Source organism: Carettochelys insculpta, chromosome 1 (assembly GCF_033958435.1).
Source record: "Carettochelys insculpta isolate YL-2023 chromosome 1, ASM3395843v1, whole genome shotgun sequence".
Classification (NCBI taxonomy): domain Eukaryota; kingdom Metazoa; phylum Chordata; order Testudines; family Carettochelyidae; genus Carettochelys; species Carettochelys insculpta.
The window spans coordinates 256,681,609-256,701,791 of NC_134137.1; the positions used below are offsets into that span (position 1 = coordinate 256,681,609).

General features: G+C 41.0%; 1 protein-coding gene across 1 annotated transcript in view; it reads right to left on the minus strand.

Annotated features, from left to right (window-relative positions):
• Nucleotides 1-20,183, minus strand: part of PIK3C2G (phosphatidylinositol-4-phosphate 3-kinase catalytic subunit type 2 gamma) — a 344,110-nt gene that overhangs the window by 298,259 nt on the left and 25,668 nt on the right. The window contains exons 5-6 of the mRNA XM_074983736.1: nucleotides 13,198-13,300; nucleotides 4,334-4,404 (exon numbers count right to left, since the gene is read on the minus strand). Of these exons, the coding sequence (XP_074839837.1) occupies nucleotides 4,334-4,404; nucleotides 13,198-13,300 (174 nt within the window). The remainder of the gene's footprint in view (nucleotides 1-4,333; nucleotides 4,405-13,197; nucleotides 13,301-20,183) is intronic.

Sequence of the window (20,183 nt, forward strand, 5' to 3'; positions counted from 1 at the left end):
CAAAACAATTGAAAATCAGTTCTGGATTTACTCGGAACTAGGTCACCAGTGTAAAAATGTATATTTTTAAAAAGAGACCCTGTTGAAGTAATAATACATTTGAATAATTACTTATATGTCTAATGTTTGCAATTAATTTTTTTCAGTTATTTCAGTTTCAATGATTGCCCTTACTTTCTAGCATTTATGCTACAGCTTTATTTTTCTACTCCATTCAGTTGCGACTTGGAAGACTGACATAACCCTCATTAAACTAATGTAGTATCTGTCCCCTGAATCTGCTTCTGCCTGAATCCTGTGATTTGTTTTGCTCATGTATATATTGTGTTAGAAACAAGCGATATACAACAGTTTTGCAACATAAGGCAAGAAAATGTGAGGACCACTCTCAGATCTGATTTCTACTCAAATCTGTACATGATAATGCAGGGTCATATACTGCATACATTACAGAATTCACTTTTTTAAATTTCCTGACAGCTGGACTTCTAGTGGTTACTGCCAGGTTTCCTTTCCAAAAAGGGATTTATTTAAAAACTGTTAAAAGACTGTATCTAACTACACTTATCAGATTAGTCAGGATGTTGTATTTAACTGCATCCTGATGTGAGGAACACAGGCCAAAATCAGCTTTGGTGTAAGTGAGTTTAACTCCACTGATGTCCAAGCATTTATATCAAGCTTGAATTTCACCCTGGGTGTTTCTTATAGTGAGGGATGGAAGTATAGCACCTACCAGTGGATATATACTGGTTTGTTTCGTTAGCTATCCACTTGCCTAAGAGCAATCTGGTGATTTGCAAGGATAAAAAACTGGCCCATTTTTTTCTCAATCATCCCAGGCCATCTAATAACAGTTAAAGAAGTCGTGTGTTCATTATTCTGTGTGGGAGCTAGGTAGAGGGTGCCTATCTTAACCAATTTGGGGCGTAGGACAAAGATGTTTCTTTCTGCCATACCATGACACAAATACAGGTTGAACCTCTCTAATCTGGAACTCTGTTGTCTGGCAAACTCTGTAATCTGGCATGATTTAGTTAGCTGGATGACCATTTAGCATGGGTGTGGCCAAGTTCCCCATAATCCCATAAAGTTTGTTTATAGCCACAAGTTCTTGGTCTCAGTATTCTGTGCGGTTGTTTAGCAGTGATTTAAACCTAAATGTCTTCTAAGAGCCCAGTAAGCAGGGGAAAAGTTGGCAATATGCTAGACAATACTGATCTGCCATCCTCAGGAAAATTCTTTTGTCCGGTACTGGTCAGGTCACAAGGGTGCTGGGCAAGAGGGGTTCAACCTGTATTACACTGTAGCATTTCATTATGATGAGGCTGCCTACACAAAAATTATTATTAAGAAGTGCAAAGGAGGTCATCTTGGAAATAAATCACTTTACAAGACTAATCTTCACTACTGAGTTACCTCCTGTTCTACCTCAAGTGTTGCCTCCAACTCAAGTCCCATACGTGCACAAAATTGTTTAACTCAGTTGTGTTAGTACTTCCAGTTTGAGTTGACGGAGTTAGAGGGAATAGAGGCTGTGGGCTGAATAAGCACAATTCCTCAGCTACTGACCAGTGTCCCTGCTAATTGTTTCCATCTGGGGCAGAATACATTTTGATATGTGCATCAAGGCTTGTGTAGTTGTGCTACTGGCTATGGGCACTCTGATAATCAGCGGGATGGTAGCTGATTCTCTCCTGGGTGGCTGTCCAAGCGCTCAGTTTACAGGGAACATTGCTACTAACTCAGTCATTCTGTGCAGATTGTTTGAAGTGTTGCCATTCTCACATGAACTTAGGGAACTCAGAAGGAGTTAGCTACATTCCACTTAACTCTGCAGCAAAGGCGTAATATAAAACAGGTCACTGCTGAATCTCCTTCTGGCAGCAGCAGCAGCAAAGGAAGCTTCTGTTTATACATGAGCAGGTTAAAAAACAATTCAGGATGAATACAGGAGGGGAAAAAGAAGGAGAAAGTAATCAAAAGTTTTGTTTTTATGGAGTGCTTTGATGACTAATGAAGATACACATCTCATAGAACTGGAAGAGACCTCAGGAAATCAAGTCCAGTCCCCTGCCCTCTTGGCAGGTCCAAGCACAATTTTTTTAACCTATTTGCCCCAGATCCCTAAATGGCCCCCTCCAGGGTTGAGCTCACAATCCCTTGCTTTGTTGGATCATTATACTTACTAATGTCAGCACTGCATTATCCTAAATAGCTTTGCAGTAACCAACCCCTGTGACAGGAAGAGAGGTTTGGGTAAACAGAGTTCAGATTTTACTGCTTCTAACATTTTGCAGAAGAAGTTTTTTGGCAAGGTTCGTAGAGACAGATACAGCTGGTTTGTTATGCTGGTATGGGGGCAAATCCTTAGGATGCTTAGAATGTGCAATTCTTACTGGAGAGAACAGGAGTTACACACACAGAGCAAGCAGTTAGCATCATTCATGATTTATCTCATTGAGAAGACTGGAAACTTTGTATCGCAAGTAACAAAGCTGTCCTCACTGGAGCTGGTCAAGAATTTTTCAACAAAACATTTTTCCATTGAAAAAAGTACAGATTTGTCATAAAAGAAACTCTTTGCAAATTGGAATTTTTTTTCCATCGCGCCCCAGTCATGCCAGCAAACCACAGGAAAAGCAGCAGACACACTGGTTGAGTTAAAAAATGTGGGCCACATCCCACATCTGTCAAAGATATAAAAATGTAGAGAATGTTTACAGGACACTAAATAGATCTTTTGAAACATCCCATAGTGCAAGGTGACCTTGCACAAGTGACCTCACCTCTCTGTACCTCATTTTCCCACCTGTAAAATGGGAAGTGTGATATATATCTTTCTTAATAAAGTACATGGAGACCTATGGATGAAAAACTCTACTGGAGTTAAACATTGTTATATAACAGCTAAATATTCCTTCCTCCTTCAAAGGGAGTACCATGAAAGTTAAGGAGGAGCTCTACCCCCACCCTCACTGGGTGTCCTTGATACTTCAGCTCTAATGCTGTATCAAACCCTATCCTAACTACCCTTGTTAAAACAGCACTTTCTATGAAGAGTGAAACCATTATCACAGTATTTATATCGGTATTTGGCTCTGAAAACTCTCTCTTTATGAGCAGCAGCATGAGAAAATTACAGCTTCTTCAGTTCAGTTAACTTGTGGGGAAAGAACATGGGGGATTTTTTTTCTCCCAAACTGCAACATTTTTAAGTTCTCATTTTACATAATTAGACTTCTAAGAACTAAACACTGTTATAAATTCAATATGATAATGGTTTTTCTCTGCAGAGCAATATCCTCTTGGATTTGTAGTGAGCTACTATTTAAACATGGCTAATTAAAATAAGGTTTAACATAGTTAAGACTCAATGTGCTTGTAAAGGTAATGGCAGAGAGCACTAGAGCCAGCTATATGGAAATTATAAGATACACAGAAAGTCATTTTGTTGCAACCTGGAGAAAGTATTTTTCTTTTATTTATGACATAAACTATAATGAAAATGTTACATAGATGCTCAACCGTCAGGGAGAAAGGAAGAGGACAGGGAGAAAATACAGTTCAATAAAACTGGCCATTCTGTCAACCAACCAGTGAGTATAGAAGGGGAAAAAATGAAATAAAATAAAATAAATAATAATAATAATAATAATAATAATAAAAACCAGTTGAGCTCATTTTCCTTTGCTCACTGCCTTCTCTATTTCCAGGCAGAATTTAGCCAGCACACAGGGTTAAAACAACCTGCTTCTGCATTACTTCTAATGAATACAAGAGCACAAGGAACCAGCTTTGCTTTTGATTTAGAAGACAGTAATTATGATAAGACTCTGATGCACAGACATGCCTTAATTGCTGGACCAGTTATATGGCCTGGTTCAGGTTTCTGTCTCACGACATAACAGCATCTATTGACTTCAGGAGTTACTGTCCGAAGCACCTTCAATAGCATCATGACCACTAACACGATGCAACACTGACTCAGTACTGTAAGGTACCCACATTCGTGAACTTAATGTTTGTGAATTCAATTATTTGCGAGAGGTTCTGGAGCAGGGAGCACCTACCATGCTTCCTGGGGCCCCGGGTAGGAGTGCTGGCAGCTGCCACTTCCCCGGGGCCCCAGGCAGGAGTGCTAGTGGCTGCCACAGCTTCCCTGAGGCTCTAGGGCTAAGAGTGCCAGCAGCTGCTGCCACTTCCCTGGAGCTCCAGGGCTGGGAGCTCTGCTTAGCTTGTAAGTGTTGATGAAATCACAGCCCCAGTTGCCAGGTTCTGACAGCTAATGTATACAGTTAAAGGCAACAACTCCATCTACTACTATTCTTACCTGGACACTTTCCAAATGCATGTACATTGTAGCAGCTGATTCACATTAAACTGACTTTGGTCATCTTCATGCTGTGGACAAAAGAACATAGAAAGAATTATATTATTGGTAGCATGAAGTATCCTAGGTGGTGTACATTTATCTGATGCTTCATAATGTCAGTATGTTCTTCCAGTATTTTTGGACCTGTGTTGAAAGCTGTTGAAATTTTCCTCTCCTTGTGTACATTTTATGGAGCCCTTTGATGCACTTTTGAAGCTTGGTCATACCACCAGCCTGATCTTTGAAAATCAGAAACCCATCTTGAGTTACATCATCATCATTCTGGAGGTCACAAGGAATAAGATTTGATTGCAAGCAGAGAAGGGTTGAAACCAGAACATTCCAGTCCAGTCCTATATTTGAGGAAGAGTTTTGCTCAGGTTATGGTTTCTCATGTAAGAGAGAAAAATAGGAGCCACTCGAAAAAATTCCTAAGTAGTCTTTGATTTCAAGCACACACATACTTCAGGGTGGTTTCAGCTGAGATTGTGTTTGGTGCCTACCTGTCACATTAAGCTTATATTTTTGTTTCTCCAGGTTCTTGCCTTTTTGATAGGGGAGAAATATCAACCCCTATCTTTACCTAACAGTATAGGTAGAAGACATTTTCCCAGAAAAGCCAGACCTGCACACTATACTAAGGATATCCCCCCGCACCCACCCATCTGCTGCTTGTTCCTTCCTTACACTGGGGCTCTGAGTCCAGTCAGGCCAATCGCTCCCCACTCCCATCCGAGGTATTCTTTCTTCCATACCAAGGAATGGCTTCCCACCTTCCATTGAACATTGTATTTTTAACCTCTTCCATTCAAGCCGGGCAGTTCCCAGCATGGTGCTGGCTGGTTGCAAACACCTGTGTTCTTCACAGGCAGCTCTCACTCACTGCTGAGTCCAGATCTCTTCTGACTATAGGACTATGCAGTATGCAAGTTAACTGAAACAACTTTATGTCTTTGGTGATAATTAAGCAAGAATACAAAGGCAACAAAACTAACAGTGGGGAAACCTGAGACCCAATATCTTAATGAAGCACCCAGGAACACCAAACAGTTAATCAAATTCATGGCCAAAAACAAGAAATAGGGTGGAAAGGAAAACAACTTGCAGGGGAAGTGGCGCATGGCAGTCTCACTCTCGGGCTGCATATGTGAATTAGACAAAGGCCTTGTCTACTCCTGCCAGGATATTGACACTGTGGAAATCAATCTCCTAGAAGTAAATTTAGCAGGCCTGGTAAAGACCCACTAAATTGACCTCTAAGTGTGCTCCCTTTTGCCCCGGAACTCCACCAGAGCAAAAAGAGTACGGTATGTTGACTCTAGCTATGTTATTCATGTAGCTGGATTTCCTTATCTTAGGTCAACATTATCCCTTAGTGCAGAGCAGGCCAAAGCTGATGAATATGGGTGTGTCATCTGGGTTTCTCTTTTTCTGGCCTGGTCTGGTCAGGATTACTCTCAGGACCAGGATAAAATCAATGTAGAGGTTGTTGGTAGACAGCTGCTGTTTCTAGTAATTTTTCCCCCAAAAGTCTTTTTAAAAGAACTCCAGAAGGGAGGGGTGTGTGTGTGTGTGTGTGTGTGTGTGTTGGGAGTGAGTGGGTGGGATAGCCAATTCCCTCATTATTTTGTTCATCAACTAGACCTAATTTTTGATACACCAATTTTGGTTTATTGGTTTCTAGTCTTTTGGTTATCAGTCATGATTTTAAGACAGCCATTGAATTATATCAGTAGAACTTTTTTGTTTGGACTAATTCACTCTCCTTTTGAATCATTTGTCCCTCAATATTTGTTGTTATAGGTCAGGAGTCTGCGACCGGCAGCTGTTTAGGGACTTTTTTGTGGCTCCCAGTGCTATAATTGTAAAGTTAAAAACAAAACGAAACAAAACAAAGCAAAACAACATAAGCCCTCCTGATTATATTCAATAAATGGTGAACATCTAAAAACCCAACAATGAACAACTTATATCTATGTAGCAAACAATATGTGATCTTGAAATATTGTATAACTCCCTCTAGCAACCTCCAGAGAGAGAGGTTTGGAGTGAAAGTGAGGAAGACAGTGATACAAATACACATGCAAAGTGCAAGAAAATAGAATATGTAATATTTTTTGGAATGTCCTGCGGTAAACATGTATCACATTTCAAATCATTGTGTGTGCGCTGTTTTTAAAATAGGGGTTACAAAAAATATGGTTTGATGTTATGTATTAAGGACTGTCTCATATTCACATTAATTGTGGCTCTTGAATTACTGAGTTTTTTAGCAAATTGGAAAAAATGGCTCTTCTTGATATTTTGGTTGCTGACCCCGTTATAAGTCATGGTGTTCTATGAACTTTCACTTCCTATAACTGACCTCACAGTTATGGTACATTTGTAGAAGGCCAGAATTAATGTGTATACATAGTTCAATTGCAACCCCCCAAAATAATAAAAACAAGAAGCCAAACCAAGAGTTACTGCTACCCTTTGTGCCAGATCACACCAGTCATTCAAATTTGGCCATGCCACTCCTGTGTACTGGGCCATTCTTATGATATGTACAGTACACCCAATATTGCCAGTCTCAGGGATTAAAAAATAATGAGCTAGGCCCACAAAAATCTCAAGCGGCTTTAAAATTACAAGATTTTAAAATAAAGCTGATTCAAGGTGTGGGTTTTTTTGCTTTTGTTTTTTGTTTTTTTTAAACTGGCCTTCTGTGTTTTCAGGCTTTGTGGGTCACATTAGCTGTGTCTACACATGCACACTACTTCGAAGTAGCGGCACTAACTTCGAAATAGCACCCGTTGCGGCTACATGCGTCGGGCGCTATTTCGAAGTTAACGTCGACGTTAGGCAGCGAGACGTCGAAGTCGCTAACCTCATGAGGGGATCGGAATAGCGCCCTACTTCGACGTTCAACGTCGAAGTAGGGACCGTGTAGACGATCCGCGTCCCGCAACGTCGAAATTGCCGGGTCCTCCATGGCGGCCATCAGCTGGGGGGTTGAGAGATGCTCTCTCTCCAGCCCCTGCGGGGCTCTATGGTCACCGTGGGCAGCAGCCCTTAGCCCAGGGCTTCTGGCTGCTGCTGCGGCAGCTGGGGATCCATGCCGCAGGCACAGGGTCTACAACCAGTTGTCGGCTCTATGTATCTTGTGTTGTTTAGTGCAACTGTGTCTGGGAGGGGCCCTTTAAGGGAGCGGCTTGCTGTTGAGTCCGCCCTGTGACCTTGTCTGCAGCTGTGCCTGGCACCCTTATTTCGATGTGTGCTACTTTGGCGTGTAGACGTTCCCTCGCAGCGCCTATTTCGATGTGGTGCCGCGCAACGTCGAAGTTGAACATCGCCCTGGAGGACGTGTAGACATTATTCTTCGATGTTGCTACATCGAAATAAGCTATTTCGATGTTGGCTTCACGTGTAGACGTAGCCATTGTCAGGCTTTTCTCCAAAACCATGAGGATTAGACACTTAGTTTTTGTGTACAAAAATAAGACAAAAACAATTGCTGGACTCCACGAGATGGGACTTGAAGAGAACCAGAAGACCAAATATTGCAAGTCTCCTTGCTTTATATCTTTGATTAGGACCCAACCAAATTCACAGCCATGAAAAACTCAACATGGACCATGACAACTGGTCTTTTGGGTGCTTTTTCTCTATGCTATACAGCTTTAACAGGAGAGATGAGTGTTTCTCAGATCTGGGGTCCTGACCTGAAAGGAGTTGCAGAGGGCTGCAAGGTTATTTTATCGGGGGAGGGGAGAGTAGTTTTACCTCCCTTATTTTTGCGCTGTCTTCAGAGCTGGGTGGCAGCTGTTGACCAGGAGCCCAGCACTAAAGGCCACACCCTGCCATCAATAAAGCAGAAGTAAGGGTGGCAATATCATACCATACCAACCTTACTTCTATGCTGCTCCTGGTGGCTGTGCCTTCAGAGCTAGGCAGATTGACAGAAGCAGCTTCCAACAGCAGAAATAAGGGCAGTTCTATCACAAGCCTCTACCTACAATAACATCACACCCCTTCCCACATCCTTTTTAGATTAGAACTCCCACAATTAGAGCATCACGAAATTCCAGTTTTAAAAAGCTGAATTAACAGTATTGATTATTTTAAAAATCCTATGTCCATGAAACTGATCAAAATGGGCCATGAAATTGGTAAAGCCCTAAATATGAGGGCACTCAGTGTGTTTGGGAAAGATCACTATAGGACTGGGTCCAAACAGAGAAAGCTTAATAGAGTAATAGCTTCATACAGTATAGCCTATTTAATTATAGCTTCCTCTGTGGTGGATACACTGGTTAACATTTCTGCCTGCAAGCAATGTTTTCTTTTCTTATGTGAGACCATTACTGTGAGCATTCCCAAAGGCTGGAGGATACATGCATGTCAGCTATCATCAAGGCCTGATCAATAATTTACTTGAATATATCATAAAAAGTCACCATCCCCAGTGAACACTTACTGTACATTGTTGATAGTTTGGTGAATTCTCTGAGACAACAAACATTTTCTAACATCCTAAGCACTGCTATTTTATCTACCAAGTCTACTATTAACTGCCTGAAATATCAAAGCTGAAAGATTGCTTTTGTTTGCTGGCAATAATTCTACCTGCTATTTGTAACTATGTCTGAGGTGTTGAATGCCAAGAGCTGTACTCGCTCTGCTTTTGGCCTGTGTAGTGCATTGCAGCCTAATTTAAACCTGTCAGACTAGAACAGTGAAGAATCAGGCTTTGTGCGTATTAATGAAACAGAGATTTTTGCTCTGCATCAAGATGAGGGATGATTCAATGTAGGAAAAGGCTTTCATATCATTTTATCACTCAAACACTTGGTCTACATGGAGACATCCTGACAGCAGCTTCATGCTAATAAGCACTCTCGCAATTGCAAATGGCTGCTTATTAACATATTCCTGAAGCTCATTAGCATAGCCATACAAGATCTCACTGCCGTCAAAGTTGCTGCCAGCAGTAAACAGGCTGTGTGGATGTGCCTCTGCCAGCAAAAATACCCACTGTCATCAGCCCCTTGTGTCTGAAAACTCTGACAGGGGGGTTTGCTGGCAGAGGCATGAAAGGCAGGAATATGGTAATGAGTGGCCATTTGCAATTGCGAGACTGCTCGTTAACATGAAGCTGCTGGCAGGACGTCTCTGTGTAGACCAAGCCATAGTTTCTTAAATGAACTCAAATTATTTTAAGAAACAAAAATATAAATCTCTTAATATAAATCAGTTACTAATGACTTCACTTTTTCTCAATATGTTGGTATTTTTGTTGTAAATACACAAGCATTAACATAACATTTCTACTATAACGTTACCAAGGTTAATGCTGGAACACTCCACTTAAGCAAAAAATTATCTTCAGAGTTGGTAGTATTTGCCTGAAAATTTCTCTATAGCCAGTGAGGATTCACTATTGATGGAAATTCATACCCCCAACTAGATGGTAGGTACATGAGATTGGCTTGCTAGGGAGAGAGAATAGCGAGTGTGAGCTGAGCACCACTCAGAGGAGCATTGAAGGTAGTCAAACAGGTGGCTACCTCTGCAGGCTTGGACTAAATTTTATGCTCTCTCATTTGGAGGTCTGTGTGTGCATAAAGTTAAACTCCACCAAGCGGTACATTGGTCACTCGCCACAGTTTATGTAGATGAATTTTGGAACCATTGTTCAAACAATACTTTTTAATATTCTTAGTCATATACATAGTATGGCAGCTGTGAAACACAAGATCAGATGACAAATAGTGTCCCGTCACCTACAGTATTTTACCATTTCACTTGTTTCATCATCTTGTATGATTACTGTAACTTCCCTACCCACCTAAAATATTTCATATTCTCAAAATCTCAAAATGTAGGATACATACAAGATGATGAATTTGTTTCTATTTCACATGCAAAATTCCTACTGATGTCAATGTGAGACTTTGTCCTGTGACAAACACTATCACTCTTGTTTATATTTTCATAAGGAAGGTGTTCTCTGGAACCATTTCCCTTTCTGTTCACTTTTAAAGAGTCAGGGTGGGAAAGCCAATGGATTTTTTCACCAGAACGGCTTGGAATTTTTAATCAACAATTTTGTTTCTATGATTTACCAGTTTTGTAATTAAGAAACACGTGTCACACATGTAGTACATTTCTGAATAACTTGCATCAAATTATTCACAATCTTCACTTCTGCAACTCCATGAAGGCTACGTCTACACGTGCACCCAACTTCGAAATAGCTTATTTCGATGTTGCGACATCGAAATAGTCTATTTCGATGAATAACGTCTACACGTCCTCCAGGGCTGGCAACGTCGATGTTCAACTTCGACGTTGCTCAGCCCAACATCGAAATAGGCACAGCGAGGGAACGTCTACACGCCAAAGTAGCACACATCGAAATAAGGGAGCCAGGCTCAGCTGCAGACAGGATCACGGGGCGGACTCAACAGCAAGTCGCTCCCTTAAAGGGCCCCTCCCAGACACACTTTCATTAAACAGTGCAAGATACACAGAGCCAACAACTAGTTGCAGACCCTGTATATGCAGCACGGACCCCCAGCTGCAGCAGCAGCAGCCAGAAGCCCTGGGCTAAGGGCTGCTGCCCACAGTGACCACAGAGCCCCGCAAGGGCTGGAGAGAGAGTATCTCTCAACCCCCCAGCTGATGGCCGCCATGGAGGACCCCGCTATTTCGATGTTGCGGGACGCGGATCGTCTACACGTCCCTACTTCGATGTTGAACGTCGAAGTAGGGCGCTATTCCCATCCGCTCATGGGGTTAGCGACTTCGACGTCTCGCCGCCTAACGTCGATTTCAACTTCGAAATAGCGCCCAACACGTGTAGACGTGACGGGCGCTATTTCGAAGTTACTGCCGCTACTTCGAAGTAGCGTGCACGTGTAGACGCAGCCGAAGAGATTATTTCAAAGGACAAAATTTGATTACTTAGTAGCTTTAAAGTGACAGATAAAATTTTCCACAGCTGCCTACTGCTTTCCTGGCAGCTCACCATACTTGGGGACCTTAGAGCACTTTAAAAAAATTAATTAAGTCTCAGCTCTTCTATGCAGCAAGAGAGTATTGTTATAGCAGGAGCACTGGATGGTGCTTTTGTATAGTCTTGCAAGTTTTTTATGACTGTGCTAATATATTTGTAGCCTTGGGAAGAAAATGCCATATTGTTCGGTTTGTAAAGCAATTCTCATGGGGCTCTATGACTAGCACAAGGAAGCTTTCTGTTTTCTAGTCTTTTTAAAAAAAAAAAAAGGAGTCAGCTCTTGGGCCAGGGGAGTTTGATGAAAGATGGGCACTGGTGATGTGGCTGAATTCCCTGAAAGAAGGAATTTGCATGTTTGTGACCACTGCTGTCCCAGAAGTGGCATAAAGGTAGAAATAAAGCAATTTGCTGTAAAAAAAGACTTGGTGTCACTGATTCCTCCTACAGTAGGAAGCGAAACAAGACATCTGCTACAGCAGTAGGGAGATAGTATCTGTGTGTGTGAGAGAGGAAGTGTGTTGTTTTCCCCACTCCACAAATGTTTCACAAACCATCAACTCATTTTGTTCGGACCACCTGACATCAGTGAGAAGACAGTTACTTTTGGCCACTAATGGTCTGAGCTAAATTTGAAAAAATGATGTGGTGATGAAAGACTCTGTTGAATATATTTCTGGTCTGCTGAAACATCAGGACTTCTGCTACCAACGGAATCTTAATTCTAAATATTTTCAACTGTTTGCAAAAACAACAAACAACAACTTTTCCAGACCCTGCTAATGCAAAGTGCAAATCTACTGTAGACAATAGCCCTGTTTCCTCTGCTTTTATATGTGAAAAGGTAAAGTCAAAAGAAAAAATATTTTAAAACATATTGGCTATGTCTACACTTGCATTACTCTTTTGAAAAAGGAATGTAAATGCGGGAAATCAAAAATGCAAATACAGCAATGATTTACATATCTTGCACTTCATTTGCATAATCTCTTTTCTGAAGAGATTCTTCTGAAAGGAAAAAAGCAGTGCAGAACGAGCTCTTTCAAAAATGAACCCCATCTTTGAAAGGACCCTTCTTCCTATTTTGTTTCAGAAAAGAAAAGAAACCCAAATTTGTATATTAGAAATCTGTTATCTCACCCAAATTTTCACAGAATTGGGCTGGTAGTCCCATTTACCTGCTTTAAGCAGATTTTTTATCTGTGGATAAAGGCACTCCATCTCCAGTCAAAATCACCTAAAACATCAAGGTCTCCTTTGTGCGTGAAGTTTGGTTTGGAACTAGTCCCAGGTTTCCCACAGGGAATAAAACTCATCTCTAGAAGCATGGATCAGTATCGTTTAAGCTTAGTATCTACTTGTAGGTAATTTAATCATAAAAAATATGAATGAGAATCTCTTCTGATATAAAGTGTGGCAAGTTTATATCATCAGCAGAAATTCTCTCTCTCACTCACACCCACACAATCAAATACTTAGAATTTCCGTAACCAGGATAGGATCTGGATCTGATTTATCTGGTGTAGTTCTTTAAATGACAAGCTGATATCATGACTGTAGTTCAACTCTAATAAAGATGAATTCTTCTAGCAAAGGTAACATTTGCTCTTCTCATGTTCAGGTACTCTCTGTGATTACCAAAAGATAAAGTAACCTTCACTAGAGAAAAGAAGCAGAAAGATTCATAATATGTTTCAAATGTAGTTCACCGTTAATGCATGTACATGCAGCAAAGCAAACAAGCCCTTTCTGATTTCATGAAAGGATAGAAAAGATATCACTTCCTCAGCTATACTTAAAGAAACAAGAAAAAATGACACACCGTCCGAGCCAAACTTTGCTGATAGCTGGTGCCTTTCTGTAGGCGAAGCTGGATGGAGGTGGTCGTCTTGTGCAGAATCTCATGGCTGCCCAAAGCACGGTCACTGCCATTTGGAAAGGGGAGTGGGGGAGGGGAGAAAGAGAAAACAAAATAATCATATACTCTCTACCTCTTATTTTTCTCTCACTAACACATACACTTTCCATTAGTCTTCAGCAGCTCACATGAAACATGCAAACAAGGCTGTATTACATGAACACTGCATTGCAGCTAGAAGGGCTGATGATGTTTTGGCCATGATGACCTAATTTTAAGGACTGGATGGAAAAGTGTCACTGTCGCTGAAGCTCTTGAAAAATCGATAAAGATGGAAATAAAAAATATATTTTCGCACCCAAAACCACATTCTCTGTTTAGAACCTGTTCCTATCTGTAGTTAAATCTCAAATTACAATGAATTTTATTGTACCTCAGACACAATTTATTTTATTGTACCTAGGACACAATGTATTTTATTTATATTAGTACCTAGAAACCCTAATAATGAACTAGGATCCCATTGTGGTAGGCACTGAACAGTTAGTATTAAAAAGGCTCCTGTCCCAAGATGTTTACAATCTAAGACAAGAAGCAACAGCTGGATATACAGAGTAAAGGTGGTTATGAAGGAAACAATGAAACCATACTGCCCACTGTGCAGATAACATGTATTATTTCTGTGTCTTAACTAAATAACACAATAGAATAACTCAATATACTAAATATAAATATAATAGAACATACTGGATGAAAAAGAATAGCTACATTTAATTGGTTTCTAGAGGCTTAATGAGTATGGGACCCAATCCTCAGGAGTTCCAAAGCTCACACTGTACAACTAAGAAGAGGCAAAGATGATTGTAGGTCAGCTTTAGATGTCCGGCAGACATAGCGTCAACCAGGGGCCCAGACAGTTACAGAGCTACTCTACCTGACCTGAAATGGTTCACTGGGGACTGGACTGCCTCGAGTACTTCAATAATTTGCATGTTAGCGGAGGGATCTCTCAGTCAGGAGAATCCCACAAGCTTTCTGTGCCTCTTTAGAGTAGCTTTCAGTCCTCTTAGCATTGGATGGATGCAGAGGAAACTTCCCCTGGGCTGAGTGTCTAGCCTGGTATTTCTAGTTTTTTGTGGAGTTAATATTATTCTTGTTGGTTATCCATTTTTTGAAAAAAAATCAGGTGGAATAATACAAAAGTAATTCCTAGTTAAAAGCCAGAAATTATCTTCTTCAAATTAAAAAAAAAAATGATATAACGACAACGCTTTTTTCAAGGACAGATTTATTATTGGAACAAGTTAATATGCACCATCAGTTACATCTTCAGTGCATGTTCTGTCAGATTCACATTGCTTCATTCAGGCACCTGGACATTACAGCCAGGAAGACTGATCTGTATTTACATTGCTTCTCAGCATGACAAGTTGTACCAGAGCTCCCTGGGCTAAGTAGAAGGAAACAGTCTTGTAGGTGCACTTTCCTATCTCTGGATGCCATTTCCAGTCCCTGCCATTATCTCTCTCCCCAAACCCACTCCCTCTCTGGGTTATCTGCGGCTTGATGACAAAAGATCCAAATTAAAATCTAAATAGTCATTAGTTCTGCTGCCACTCCCAGACACCACCAATGCTTGGTCCCTTCTCCTGGGCCCTGTAGGACTTCTCTCAACTTGCTGCTTCCTTTCACTAGGCACTCCAGCAATTTGTTTCTGGGGAACATCCTGCCCCTATCTCAGGCTTTCCCCAGCTGAGTCTACACTACTACACTCTTTGGCTACATCTAGACCTGCATTCCTCTTTCAAAAAGGAATGCAAATGAAGGAAATTAAAAATGCAGATGAAGCACTGATTTACATCTCACACTTAACTGGCATAATCTGTTTTTGAAAGAGCTTCTTTCCAAAGAAAGAAAGCAGTGTAGGTGGGGATCTTTTGAAAATAAACCTCATTTTTGAAAGAACTCTTATTCCTAATTTTTAGCGCTTCATTTGCATTTTCGGTTTCCTCGACTTGCATTCCTCTTTCAAAAGAGGAATACAAGTGTAGACATAGCCTTTGTGAGTCTCTGTCTCTTGTTGCAAGCCTTAACTCCAACCACTCCTACCCTGGGCCTATCCTAATCCCAGTGAGTACCTCAGCCTCTTTCCAAGGGACACTCGCCTTGTTCCTCCCTCTATGCTTTCACAATCTATTCAGAAAATACACTGCCTCTTTCACCATCATAGCTGGGTTAGTTTTTCAGATGAATCCCTCAAAATACCCAGCTGGGGTCACTAGTTAGCCCTATGTGATCAGCTCATCAGTGAGGCTGAGGGGCAGCTGCTAAACTACAGACAAGACTAAGCCTAGCTCACTTTGAAGGCTCAACCAACCTATGAGCAGGTTGCTTTCAGATATACCAGCCATCAGGGATGGTGTGGAATTGAGATGAGGGAGCAGGTGTAGCCATAGCTAAGAGAATTCTATTTGGAGGGGCTGAAATCACATTTATTGAGTTTAATCTGAAAAACACTTTCCTTATGAGTATATGACAGAAATACATGTTTAGAGAATGCACGTATATCAGAACTAGCAACTACTGTGCCTCACATGGGAGTGTCTAGTAGAAAAATGGTTAATTTTAAATCATTAAATAGCACAATACATGGCTGTCAGATATAATTATAAAGGATTCAGATTTCTGCAGGTTTCTGACTTCTGTGAGGAAATGCTCTACACCTATCCCACAGTGTAATTAGGAATACACAAGCTCCACATTTCCAGGCACAAAAGGTAAAATCACAGCAGTGGCATTTTGTGACAGGCACACTGATGGTCACGGAAGAGGAAACCTATTTCTATTTCACAGAATAAATACCTATACCATGGTCCTTTGAGAGTGTTTCCATACATTTTCAAGAGTACTTAATGTTAAAGGCATACTGTACAGATTCAGAAGTACGAAAGGCAGAGTGTCAAATCATGATCTGCCACACTTGAGTAAATAGATATAGTGGTCCACATTACCATTGGTCACAAATTTATCATGGACTGACATACTCTATAAATGGCCTGATCCTGAAGCAGTATAAAGCAGTGGTTCTTAACCTGAGGTGCACATACCCCTGGGGCCGGGTGATGCCCTTTCTGGGGGTGCGAGACATGCCCAATTTTTTTAGAAGGTAAATCAATGAAAACACAAATTAAGCACAGGCAGGTAAATACAACTACTTTGTTTAATCAAACCTATGTATTTATTAATTTTATACATTTTTAATGGTTACTGTAATATACAAACAAAAATTACTTTCAAGTTTTTTAGCTAATTGTACAAAAATTATCTCACTACAAAATACAGTGTACTGCCAACTTGCAGGCTATTGCTTGACGCATGCACAGATGGTGATGCGGCAGCGCAGTAGCTTTGTTTGAATTCACTTAGCTGCTAACTGTTAGCATGTCGGTTACAATTTACCTCCACAGCAGAACTCTGCAACAACTCCGGGTAGTACTTGCATATTTTTTTATGCCTACTGTACTATTGTTTGTGGTGACCAATAACAAAACTATTTTACTCATATTTAATATGCATTTAAAAGTGTATAGCTCCCACCATTCTCTATTTTTGGTTTTTGATTATGGGGTACAAAAACATATGATTTTTGATAAGGGGTGAGAGAATACATTTTGAGAACCAAAGGGGTGCAGGCTTCAGTAAAGTTTAAAAACCACTGGTATAAAGGGACAGCGGCATCCCACAAAACCTGCCCCCCCACCATGCATCTATTAGCCCACCTATAAAACAGAGGTGAAAATTAAGCATTTATCTTACACAGGTGCCACATGGATTAGTTTGTATTCGTACAGTTGTTTGGACAATATCAGAAACACAAAATCATTTTAAACGTAGCAAATTCTGGCAAATCCCCATTCTCCTTATTTGCACTACAATATCACCTACAGAATGCAACAGGGATTGCAGGGCCCATTTTACTAGGCATTGTGCAAACATAACGAGAGTCAGTCCATGCCTTTAAGAGCTTACACTCAAAATAGATGAGACAGACACAGAGAGAGTCATAAACAAGTGCCAAGGTCACAGAGCAGGTTAGCAGCAGAGCCAGGAAGAGATTCTAGGTCTCCTGACTCCCACTTCCATGCCCTATCCACTGCACTGCACTGGCATTGCCCAGCAAGACTCTTCATTTCAGTAATACACAGTTCTTTCTGCATTACTTCTGAATCCTTAGGCAGTCATTTAAATTTCATTTTCAAAATAACTCTCTGGAGCAGCATCACTATCTGAGAAGATTAATTTGCAATGACAAGAGAAAACGGAGGCTTGTTTTTATGAAGAATATATTCACCCTCCTCCCCAACAGCAGGCTTCTAATGATCCCAGACTACACAAATAGAACTCTGTCCTTTCTACAATTAATAGTTTAAACTTCACTTGAAGGTAAAACTAGCTTCTGTTCAGGCCCTGGGTCTCAGAGATTGGAAATACAAAAGGCCAAATAAAAAATTGTCATCAATAAGGTCACAAGCAAGAGTGAGAATGTAAATTATAGACAGGGATGAGAATCTAGGTTTTCTAGTCTACATGTCTGTTTGCTGTGCAGCAATAGGAGCAAGATAATTATACAAACATATATGGTAGAAGAATGAAGATGGAACTCAGAGCTAGTTTTACAGCAAAGTAAACCCTCATGCCTTCAAAAGACAGGAAACTTTGAAGTAATATTTACAAAAACTGCTTGACTAGGTTCATTTGCTGTTTGTGCATTGCAGTCTGTTCTTTATACTGACAACAACCAGATCAATACACACACTCGCACACCAAACTAATATCATTTATACAGCAAAATGGCAAGTTTTACTAGGTACTTTGGAATGCTCTGAGCAAGTGGCCTGTAGCTCTAGAGGCAAAAAGTTTGCATGGAAAATTGATGCATTACTGGTACTTAAACAAGAGCTGCTCTGGATTTGTTGCTGGCAGTGGGAGTCATGAATTATTCAACACAAGCTGCTTAACCCCCAATATAATTTATTTTTATGTGGCATCTTTCATAAAGGACATAATAAAACCGCTTTTCAGAGGCATCTATTCATAAGCTAAAGAAGAAAAAAAGCTAAAGACAATCTGAAGGCAAGATTTAAAGAAAGGGGATAATACGGTTGGTTTGGACAGGAAAGATCTTAAGCTACCCAAGATGGACAGGGCAAGAAATAAAAAGGTAGTAAAAAAAAACCACCCCAGTTTGATGGAATGAATTGAACAGGTAGTTAGAAGCTTTAGGGTATAGCTAAGGGGAAGCTGGAAGGTGTAATGCAGAGTTAGCTTTGATAAATGTGAACAATAGTGTAGTTGCAGTGGTGCAAGTGGCGGGGCCAACCTTAGTGACCTGAGCACACACCCGTCAAGATTGCTGATGTTTGTGGGCACACAGCCGTTCCTGCTTCTCAGGTCTTTGTGGATACACTTCTATTTTTCTGAGCACTAGCTCAGTCAGAGCAAGCACTTGTATGTCTACTCAGGATGGAAATTATCTATTGCAGCTCCCATGCAGACACACTCTTGCAGTGGGAAGGTCAGCTGAGTCCAAGGAGGGTTTTGAAAACCAGAAGAACAAAAGTGAATTATATTTGGAAATGCACAGGTAAGCGAGTGCATGAAGAATAGGATTTCCCACTTCTCTGAGCTGGAGATTTCTGGGCACATAGGCACTGATTCTGTCACTTCCCTGGAGATGCTCAGCCCCTGCTCCATCCCTTCACTCAAGGCCCTACCCTGCCTCCTCCTGCCCCTGCCCAACCCATTCCACTCCCTCTCAGGAGCGTGCTCCACTCTTGTCCCACCACCTCACACCCAGCGCTTCCTGCCCACTGCTGAACAGCCGATCACGGCAGGCAGAAAGCACTGGGAGGGAATGAGAGGAGCTGATCAGTAGAGCTGTCAGTGGGGAATAAGCACCTACCGCTTTCCCCACTTTTTTTCTACCCACAGAGTTGGCACCTGTGCCTAGAGCTATAGAAACACTTTTATATTATAAAAGGGCCAACTGCAATACAGGCTGAGCCTCTCTAATTTGACACTCTCTCATCTGGTAACATCTGTAATCTGGCAAAATTTAGTTAGCCAGATGACCATTTATGGCTGTGGCCAAGTTCCTCTTAGTCCCATAAAGATTTACTGCCACTAGTCCTGGCTCTCCGTGTTCTGTGTTGTTATTTAGTTCAAATTTTCCCCTAAATATCTTCTAAGAGCCCATTAAGCAGTGAAGTGTTCGTAATGCTGCTAGAAAACATTGACCTCCTGTGGTCTGGCAAGTTCTCTCATTTGGCAGTAGTCAAGTCCTGAGGGTGCCAGACTAGAGAAGTTCCACATGTACATTTAACTGGGCTGAATGAAATGCATAACCAAAGATGAGAGAAGAGAGAGGGACAAACTAAGGACTAATCGTAATGACGCTCTAGACATGGTGCAAGACAGAGTTGCTGACAAGAGAAAATGTAAGAAGGGTGGGAGGAAAATTGCATAGTTTGTGACAACTCAGTTTCTGACATAGGGTAATCTAAGTCAAAGATCAGAAATGGAGCATGGTTCCATGCCAGAATTTCACCAATCACCTGTGGGATGAACCAAAATCTTCAAATTTTCCTGAACTTTTGGGGAAATTTAAAATCCAGGTTTCTGCTATTGTTTATACAGAAAAAGCCATGGGGACATTCACAGATAATGGACACACACAAAGGAGGAGAATAATTGTTACATCTTCATTTTCATGGTAATGCTTTGTGCCAGACTCTTCCTAGCTAACACACAGTGGCTATGTCTACACTAAAGAATGTTGTCAACAAAACAGGGTTGTGTTGACAAAATCATAGAATCATAGAACCCTAGGGCTGGAAGGGACCTCAGCTGGTCATCGAGGCCAGGCCTCTGCCTAAAGCAGGATCAACCCC